The sequence below is a fragment of the Rhipicephalus sanguineus genome, chromosome 9, assembly GCF_013339695.2.
Source record: "Rhipicephalus sanguineus isolate Rsan-2018 chromosome 9, BIME_Rsan_1.4, whole genome shotgun sequence".
Classification (NCBI taxonomy): Eukaryota; Metazoa; Arthropoda; class Arachnida; order Ixodida; family Ixodidae; genus Rhipicephalus; species Rhipicephalus sanguineus.
In genome coordinates, this window is record NC_051184.2 from 107497293 (window position 1) to 107507776 (window position 10484).

Genomic DNA, 10484 nt, shown 5'->3' on the forward strand with positions numbered 1-10484 from the left:
TTTGGTTTCACGATCACTGCCGCTGGTGGCACCAGTGTCGCCTAGGTATATAAGCATGCGCACGTTTGAATAAAGGGATTTTGTTATTGTGTTGGCTTACTCGATCACTTCTTCAGTGGCGTCACACGCCGCCAGTACACTGGCTGACGAGGGGTTGGTTTCGGGGGGCGTGATTTTCGCCAGCGGCTTTGCGGCATCATGAGTATGTCAGGACTCGCCCCGCCGCCCCCGTTCCTGCCCACGCCATGGCCGTCCTGCTGTTCCGTGGCCGCAATGGCTTCGCATCTTCGAGAATTTCCTGCTCGCTTCGGGGACCTTGGACTGCACGCCGGATCGCCGCAAGGCCTTACTTCTTCACAGTCTTGGTGTAGAAGGCCAGCGCATATTTTACACCCTGCCGCTTCCATCGTCGGACAACGCTAAGCCCGGTGAGCAAACTGCTATTGATAAGATACCAGCAGCTAGCAAGGGCATTGCGGATACACGAACTGAAGCGTCGTCGTACGACATCGCAGTCGCAGCTCTGCACGCGCATTTCATTACAGCAAGCAATGTTGTGGCCGAACGGCATCGTTTCGGTAGGCGCGTTCAGCAAGCTAGTGAAACGATTAATGAGTACGTTACTGCACTTCGTGAGCTTTCTGATACGTGCTCTTTTCCTTCTGTGGAAGATTCGCTGCGTGACCAGTTCGTTGCGGGTGTATCATCTCTGAGCTTGCGTGAGCGGTTTCTTCTGGAAGGGTCCTCTCTCTCGTTTGCTCGAGCTGTAGTCATGGCAACGCAGTTTGAGCAGGTAACAAACGATCTCCAGGAATTTACGCCTGCAAATGTTGAGCGCATAACTGCTCGGGGGAATACGCCAACGCATTCGCCCCATTCAGACGACAGCTCGAAGCCTTCACGCAACCACCAGGCTCGTTGCTACCGCTGTGGTGCATCCCAGCACAATGCGGCCTCATCTCGCTGTCCTGCCAAAAACAAGCGTTGCCATCACTGTGGTATCACGGGCCACTTCCGGTCTGTTTGCAACAAACGATACGTCGCGCCTGTTCGTGAGGTAGAGAGCGACAATCCATCCAACGAGGAAGTTTTGAGCATTCTGGCTGTAACGACGTCCGCTCGCCTAGCGATCCACGTCACCGTGCTGATTGGTCGTACGGATATAACTTTCCTCGTAGATTCCGGATCATCCGTCTCTATTTTAACACATGCCCTTTTTAGGCAGCATTTTGAAGGACAAGCACTTTCTGTCCCTAGAGTTAGGCTACTAGACTATTCAAAGAGGCCAATTACAGTTCTTGGTTGTTTCCTCGCAGACGTCACACATAAGGATTGCACGAAATGCCTTCTGTTCTATGTCGTGAAACAAGGCACTTCACTCTTGGGTGTAGACGCCATCAAGGCGCTCGGTCTCCAGATCGATGGCTCGACGCTGCGGTGCCTCGAAACGACAACGCTGCCTACTAATGTTGGAGAGGAACAGTCCTCTGACAAGACAGAAATACAGCAACCCGTTCAGCTTCCAACAGAATTAGCTCAGGAGTATGGAACTATCTGATCCAGGGCTTGGCCTCGCGAAAGGGTTCGTTCACCGTGTCAAAACGCGATCCACAGTGCAACCTGTTGCATCAAAGCTCAGGCGCCTTCCGCTCTCACTGCGACCAGTCGTCTCGGAAGAACTACGCCGGCTGGAAGAAATGGATGTGATAGAGCGCGTGGAAGCATCAGAATGGGTGTCCCCTATTGTGGTAGTCAAAAAGAAAGAGGGAGGCATTCGTCTGTGCGTAGACCTTCGACAGGCAAACAAGGCCGTCGTACCTTAGTTTTCCCCTTCCTCATACAGAAGAGCTACTGCATAGTCTAGTGGGGCCAACACATTTTTCTAAGCTAGATCTCGCATCCGCTTACCACCAGGTCTTGCTTCATCCTGAGAGCCGCGATTTAACGGCATTTGTAACCCACGACGGCCTTTTTCGTTTTAAACGAGTGTGCTTTGGGCTGGCTTCCGCGCCCTCTGCATTTCAAAGTATGATGTCCAAAATCCTACAGGGATGCAGCGGCGTGCTTTTCTATATTGATGATGTTATTGTCTTTGGGAAGATCAGAAAAGAGCACATGGTAAACCTTGCCGCAGTACTTAGGCGCATTAAAGAGGCAGGACTCAAGTTGAACAGGAAATGTGTATTCGATACGCAGGAACTTGTGTTTTTGGGCCACAGGGTTACGGAAAACGGTATTGTCCCACTGAAGGAAAAGGTAGCTTCCATACAGGACACGCCGGCGCCTACTGACGCAGCCGGCCTCCGATCGTTTCTGGGAATGGTCGAATACTACGCTAGGTTCATTCCAAACTTTGCTGACATTGTTGAACCAATGCGTGTTCTCCTGAGAAAGGGCCAGTTATTCGAATGGTCTGGCGAGGTTGAGGCCAGTTTTAGAATGGTCAAAGATGCACTTGCGTCCAGCACCATTCTTCGAATGTTCGATGCCTCCCTTCCAGTAGTCGTTTCCACTGACGCTTCTGACTGCGGGCTTGGAGCAGTGCTACAACAGAGGGAGGGACAGGAACTACACATTGTCGCCTTCGCGTCTCGAGCACTGTCACCAGCAGAGAGGAAGTACTCTGTAGGAGAACGGGAAGCACTTGCGTGTGTGTGGGCGTGCGAGAGGTGGCACGTGTACCTGTGGGGACGTCATTTCACGCTGATCACTGATCACCAGGCCTTAGTGACGTTGCTGACAACGCAAGGGCCAGGGAGGCGTCCCTTGCGGGTGGCACGATGGGCAGAGCGCCTGTTGCGGTACAACTGCACGGTAAAGTACCGAAAAGGGTCGAAAAATCAAGTAGCAGATGCACTGTCACGTCTCCCCGCGGCACCTTCGCAAGAAGAGCCCTTGTTAGACGAAGTGGTATCAGTGGTCCAAATCCCTGCTTGTATTACCAGAGAGCAGTTTGAACAGGCCCAATCAAACAATAGAACGCCGCAACAAACCAAGGCCTGTATACAGTCGTCATGGCCCGCCCACAAATCCTTGCCGGATGAACTACGGCCGTTTTTCAAAATACGCGACGAACTTTCAGTTGTGGACAACTTGATCTTGCGGGACGAACGGCTTGTCGTTCCAACGTCACTCACATCTCAGGTAATTGCCGCGGCTCACGAGGCTCATCCTGGAGTAGTGCGAACGAAAGCGCGGCTGCGAGAGAAATATTGGTGGCCAGCGATGGACCGGGAGGTGGAGCTGTCGATCCAGAGGTGCAGCATATGCCAGACAGCAGACAAAAGCACCAAAGTGACGCCTGCACCATTGCAACCAGTCCACTTTCCAGATCAGCCGTGGCTGAAGCTGGCCATTGATATTGTCGGCCCATTCGAAAGAGCGCCACACGATTGTAGATATGCAATCACGCTGGTCGATTACTATTCGAAGTGGCCCGAGGTGCACTTTTGCAGCGATACCACAACCCGCCCAGTAACAAGCTTCTTGGTGTCTGTGTTTGCACGGGAAGGCTACCCGGAAGAAATTGTGTGCGATAATGGGCCTCAGTTTTCATCTCGTGAGTTCGAAGCTTTCCTGGAAGATCGTGGGATCCACTTGAGGCATTCAACCGTATACTATCCGCAAGCAAACGGTCAAGTAGAACGGTTTAACAGGGTCTTTAAAAGCTTCGTTCAAGTGGCTACACTCGAGCAGCGTCCCTTACGGCAGGCGGTTACAGAATACTTGGGCGTTTACCGTTGCACACCGCACGCCACAACTGGAAGCGCCCCAGCCCTTCTGCTGCACAGACGGTTACCAAGAACTAGGCTGGATGTGATCGGCCACCCGTCTGCCGCATTCTCTGCTGACCCTGGTTCGGAGCTCCACCACCTACGTGAGCGGGTGAAGCAAAAGCAACAGTACAGCAAGCGATAAACGGACGCTCGGAGGGCCGCAAGAGGAACCACATTAGAGGTTGGCGACTTCGTCAGAGTGAAAAAACCCACAATGGTCTTTAAAGGAGACCTGGAATTCAGTGGCCCCAGAAAAGTGATCAGCAAGAAAGGACAGTCTTCTTTCCGCCTTGATGACGGTAAAACGTGGAATGCTTCGAAGTTGTCAAAGGTGCCACGAGCTTCTGCTGCACTGCACACGTGGGGCGAAAGAAACGGTACAGCTGGCTAAAGCAGGGCTCCGCCTGTAAGTGAGGAACTTGTTCCGGAGGCGACTACCAGTCTCTCTTCGGCTGCTGCGGCCGCCGGTACTTCTACTACTGCGACAGAGCAGTCGTCCAGGCCACCCGTCACTTTCAGTGCGTCCGAACATAGTCTAGTCACCAGTGGTTCTCCTAAAGCGTCGGAGCCGCCACGGAGGGTACAGCCACCAAGAAATAGACGTCCCCCAGACCGCTATGGCTACCAAGTGTAAGCGGCGATGTGGTGCTGTTGGGAGACTCCGCTTCGGTAACACTCGGCCGTGAGACTCCAGTGTGTGACTTCGGTACTGTGAGACTGTGCGATTGTTGCATGCAACTTCTTGCGATTGTTGCATATCTTGAAAATGCCAATGAATTGTTTTCTCTTTGTTCTTCATTGTTGTGTAGAGCTAAGTAGATAACACAAACACGTTGTTGTTAATGTACATAGAATTCTATGTGGTTACACTAACTTACTACATTACTAACACATGTAGCTGTTCTGTAAGGATGGGAATATGTTGTATATTTGGTTTTGGTTTCACGATCACTGCCGCTGGTGGCACTAGTGTCGCCTAGGTATATAAGCATGCGCACGTTTGAATAAAGGGATTTTGTTATTGTGTTGGTTACTCGATCACTTCTTCAGTGGCGTCACACGCCGCCACTACAGGATCCATCTGCACTGGTGGTGTCAATTCTGTACAAGTCATTTCCTCGTAATTGTTTGTAGATAGCAAAATGTTGTGAAATGCGCCTCTGTCTTCGTTTCCTCCTGCTCGATAATTGCACATCAACTAATGACCAATCACTTATCCTGATTTAAAAGCTTCGATGTGTGCCTGCCACAGCGCATCGGCACCATCGCTCGCTTAAGGTGGGAGCAGAACACGAAATCGACACACGAAAGTTACGCGCAGCAAGAAACAAGAATCCTTTCACGGCAGGGGCGTAGCCAGGAATTTTTTTCGGGGGGGGGGGGGGTTCAACCATACTTTATGTATGTTCGTGCGTGCGTTTGTATGTGTGCGTGTATATATGCGCAAGCAAAATTGAAAAATTTCGGGGGGGTTTGAACCCCCCCAACCCCCCCCCCCCTTGGCTACGCCCCTGTTTCACGGGGTAAGTTTTCTTACAATGCCGAGAATCGTGGACATAAAAAAGAAAAAATATTGGCATTTTGTTTACTTTTCTGTTTCGTAATCAACAAAGGTGATCTTCCGAGCACTACATGCAGCATCGCAGTGAAATAGTATGTGCTTAGGCTCCGCAAACCTGGCTGTGCTGCCACAGAATGCCGTCGTGAAGTACAGAACAAATAATGAACAATTTAGTGCGTTTCCGGCACTTAACGCACAGCAGAAGAAAAGGACCGATAGATAACCGATGAAGACAGGCGCTGTCTTCGTCGGTATTCACTCTGTCATTCTGTTGTGCGCTAGATGCTAAAATGGAATATACCAACATTACCAAGTATATGTTGCTTCATTTAATGTACTATGTGATATATTACTGGTCTGCGGTAAGCCGTCTTGCTACGCTGGAATATTAGTGAGTTTGAGAATTGGGTACCAAAGACACTGGGTCCCCAAGCTGCGTTGGGCAGCCTGCTCTTGCGTTCGGAGGATCAGCAGAGTTTGAGAATTGGGCCGAACGCAAGCTACGTTGGGTCACGCGTACGCAGCGCCACTCGTGTCGAAATTGAAATCATGCGAGACAGTTCATTCTGCGCCCTGGCGTGCGCTGCGTCTGTGTATTCTCGCTGGTGACCAAGACGCCTTGGGGACCCATGCTAGTTTTAGATTTTTGCTTCTTGGGCCAACGCGAGCGCGAGAGCCCACGAGTGACTTGGGTTCTGCGCAAGCGCCCTGGCGGCTCGCAAGCATCTTGGGGCCCCAATTCTCAAACTCTCTATTGACTTTTGCCATGAAATGTTTTCCTTTCTTACGAAAATGGTTGCCGGTTTAAAGGACTGCGTGTTCAACTTCGAGATAACAGTAAGCTGTCCCAGTTCATGGAACAGCCGGACGGTGACTGTCATTGCAGCCGAATGAATAGAGGTGGCACAAGTCTGGTCTTCCATTTCAGCAGTAGTAGTGGCGCACGTTTGTTGCATAACTATTTGCTCAGGACATGAGTTTAATTTGAAAGTTCGCGCGTGCATGACAAACCACGGAGTTATTTTCTTTAAGAAACGCAAAGCCTTATCTAAAACGCTCAACTGTTACGAACAGTAGCTGCGGCAAGGCTGGCACTACCACTACAAACGCTGCCCGCTTGCACACGGGGCTTTTACTGAATCGGGGCACTTGGGCTGCAGAAATGGCATGTGCGGCTTAGCTGAAGAATAGCAAATGTTGAGCTGCAGATGCCCTCGCCTTGCTTTAGTTCTGAGAGCCTCAAGTTGCCAACAGCCCCAATGCCTTAGAAAAGAAAAGCTAGGCCAGGGGGTGCTCCTGCGTCTTTCTAAAAAGCGCCCCTTTTTTAGGGGCGAAGCTCCTTAAGGCGGCACCCGTTCGTCCCTCGTAGTCGTCGTAGTAGTCGTAGTGCGTAACCAGTCTTACGCTTTGATCTCCAAGGAGGTGCCGGTGGGAGATTTTTCCTGTGCGTTGTTGAACAATAAAAAATTCGCAGCGTGCGCGTTAACTAAAAGCCGAATTCTTCTGTCTCTCATTCCCCATTAGCAGCCATTGGCATGTTCCAGTAGGAAACGTTAGTAGAAGTAGAAGTGTAAGTGTTAGCTAAAAACCGACTTCTTCTGTCTCTCATTCCCATTAGCAGCCATTGTTTACCTCCAAGGTAGCGCCTGGTGAGATTTCTCCTGTGCGTGATTAAACAATAAAAATTTTGTTCAAAACGCCGTTGATTGATGAAATAAACCAACGAAAGACGCCAGATGTTTTGTAAAAGCAAAACGAAAGAACGCCAGATGTTTCTAAAGCAAAACGAAAAGACGCCAGCTGCTTAACGAAAGACGCCAGATGTTTTCTAAAGCAATGGTTTTCTAAACAATGAAAATTCACAGCGTACATGTAAAATTAAAGTGAGCTGCAAGTCGTCATAACTCATCGAACCTTTAGTATAAACGCGCCCGATCTCACGTCGGTGATGATGTACTGGGCAGAATTCACGGAAGATTCACGGTTTACCGATGAACCTCCGCAGCTTCGCCCAATCATCATCATTCACTCCGTGGATATGCTGTGATTTTTTCGGAAATCTCGTTACGCGGTCGTGCACGGTGCCCTGCCGGCGGTTTTCTTACATAGTGGCTGCGTGCATTCTGTCGCGCTCAGTGACTCACGCAGTGCGAGTGACTCGCTCAGTGACTCAGAGCCCTCAATCAAGGGATTTTCTATCTTTCAGGGATTTGGCGTCTTTTTGTCGAATGTAGGTATTTTTGGAAGGCTCTAGAAATGTTGCCTTACACGACCTAATAACAAGCTTTTCTGAGAAATCAGGCTTTTTCCAGCTAGAAAGGATATAAAAACAGTAGCTTCCGCACTTTGCTGTTTTGCATTTAAGAGAGCTTTGGCGTTCTGTGCCGAGTGAGATCGGTAGCAGCTCTATAACATGAGCTTATAATATGCTGAAAACTGGGGGGAAATGAGACTTTGTTGTAGTAAAGTGCTTATAATGCACTCGCGTATCGTCGTGAGCGCCCTGAATGGTCGCTGCTCTGTGGAATGATGAGAAATTTTGTCTTGTAGGGCACATTAAAGCCTGCGAAGTTCACGCTCGCCGCGTGCTTTCACCGTGCAATACCTTCATGTCTAATATCTTCTCGACCAGGAGACTTCGATAGAAAGAGATCGAAAGTAGGGCTGACAATCGGGCGAGTTGGTACGAACTCATTATTATGAAATTGGCGTGACGGAAAGAGACGAAAAGACAGTTCGTGTGTTTTCAATCTTTCCGTCTCGCCGTTTTCGTTAGAACGAGAATAGTGGCGAAAATTGTTGGCCAGTTGCAAAAGCTGATCAATAGTACACAGGATAGCTATAAGCCAGTAAAAATAAAGGGCCCTGTATATCTACTGCTAATCATGCAATAGCTATGGCAAATGGGGAAAATTGGAAATTGAATGCCGCCTCGCAAGTTGAAAGTTCAAGAAAGTGATTAAAGTCTTGCAATTGATCTGAACGATCATATCTATGCCTTCAATGAGTGGCCAAAGTGAACTTGACAAGCTTGTCGGTCTTTGCAGCAACAGGCGTCATCTGCAAGCTCTTTGTGTGCAATTACTCCACAGAAAATGCAGAAGAAAATGCCAGGCCTGCGCTGAAACCGCAGCACAGTCAAAGCGAAAGCTGGAAGAGCGGCGTTTCTAGAGCCCGTTAAGCTCTCTTGGGGCTACAATACAAGTTAGTGTACTTGTATTGTAGCCCCAAAAAAGGTTCCCACTACGCCATAAATCACAATTTTTGTGAAGTTCGCAATCACCTACTAAGCCATTATTCGTCATTCTGCGGAGAAGCGAGGCACCAGCTACACGTCTGTAAGGCATTATGTGCACTTTGTTGACGCGACGACTGATGACGATGAAGAATTATGGCTCAGCCCTTTGTAATGGGTTGGAATCTTTAAACGACCCACCAGTTATGTAATTTGCATTGGGTGAAGCCCGGTCGCTATTTCCCTCTCCCGTCATGCTGTATAACATACGTTGACTTGGGAGAGAGACGGGGGGGGGCGAAGAACTTTACTGAGACCCCGAGGAAGTGGGTCATGCGCTTATGGGCTTCCTTGGCAACCAATACAAGTGCACCTGCGAGGAACCCACTACGCTATAAATCATTGTAATTTTTGAGAAGTAGGGCAGCAGGCACTGTGCCATTTTTCGTCATTCTACGGAGAGCGTTGGTACCTGCTAAACGCATGTAAGGCATTATGCGCACTTTGTTGATGCTGTGCCTGATGACGATGAAGAATTATGGCAGAGCCCTTTGTAATGGGTTGGAAGCATTCAACAACCTCCTCGTTGCGCAATTCGCATTGTGTGACGTCTGGTTACAGAATTCGCGTTGTGCGACGCTTGGTGCTTATTTTACTCTTCTACCACGCTATATTGCATATGCTAACGCGGTTCCTTCCCGACATGAAGCCTGCTGGGAACAGCGTATCGGCCACAAGACGAGGATCATCGACCTCGTTTATTGATGAAGATACAAGCTACAAAGTCGTCCTGCCACGTCTACCAACCGGTAACGATGTCTTGAATTCCGTTTTCCTTCATGCAGACTTGGGTGGTAGACCGTACCGAGCTCCAGACTTCCGTGACGCTCTGCTTGAAGTGGTGACTACTGCGGCCGTTATAGGTGTGGGACAGTACCAAATGAGCCATGTGTGGATGGTTACCTGCGCAAGTAGAGTGGCGAAGCAGAAACTTGTCACCCGTGCTGAGCTTCGTGTAAAAGGGCGGAAGTGCATGGTGATAGATCCGGAGACCAAGGATATTAAACTTAAACTCCTTTGGCTACCACCTCACCTTGAACCTCGACGAGTTGAAGAGGCGTTTCAAGCATATGGTGTGGTCAAATCTATAGAGAGAGAGACGTGGAGATGTGCTGGTATGGAGCAATGGATGACAACGAACCGGGATGTTGCCTTAGAGCTCAAGGATGGCATCACTGTAAGCTCAATACCACATATGTCCATCTACGGTCATCAATGCCTAGTGCTTATTCCTGGTAGGCCTCCGCTGTGTCTTCGTTGCAAGCGAGTGGGACACGTTCGTCGACAGTGCAAGACACCGCGGTGCTTGCAGTGCCACCGCTTCGGCCATTTGTCGGATGATTGCGTGTCGACTAACGCAAGCAAGCTTCGTTCTGGCCAATCTAGCACAGAAGAGCCTCATCTGGACCATCTTATGGATGCTACAGAGGTGGTCGACGCATCCGGAGAAGCAGCAGGTGGCATCAAAGAAGATGAACAGTTGACCATAGAGCCCGTGCCCTGCAGTCACAATAGCGCAGCTAAAAGCACAAGTGAAGACACAAGAGATGAGAACGCTGTCAGCCAACATGGCTTGGAAAACCCAAAGGAAAAGCCTCCAGATGACGAAGATGAAGAGGCAATGGATAGCAGCCAGACAAGGAAACGCCCGGCGCCGGAAAGTGATGAAGCAAGAGCGGGTGCGTCAGACGCAGCAGAGCAAGCGCCCTCATGTTGGCAACATGCTGTCGCCTTTGGTGGTGGAGGGCCGCGCCGTCTGTGCCAGCGTTCTCAGGAAGGTGCCACAAAGAAGTGCAAAGGAGGTAAAGCCACAAGTTCGCCTGTGGCTAAAGGTGATCAACAAAAACTTTAA

General features: G+C 49.8%; 1 protein-coding gene across 1 annotated transcript; it reads left to right on the top strand.

Moving 5' to 3' along the window:
• Window positions 1–9275: 9275 nt before the first annotated feature.
• Window positions 9276–10484, top strand: LOC119405782 (uncharacterized). The gene has a single exon (XM_037672615.1). It carries the CDS (start codon window positions 9276–9278, stop codon window positions 10482–10484), a length of 1209 nt encoding a protein of 402 aa, XP_037528543.1.

What these genes read in the sequence shown, in the direction of transcription:
- LOC119405782 (XM_037672615.1), top strand. Translation starts at nt 9,276, where the DNA reads ATGAAGCCTGCTGGGAACAGCGTATCGGCCACAAGACGAGGATCATCG.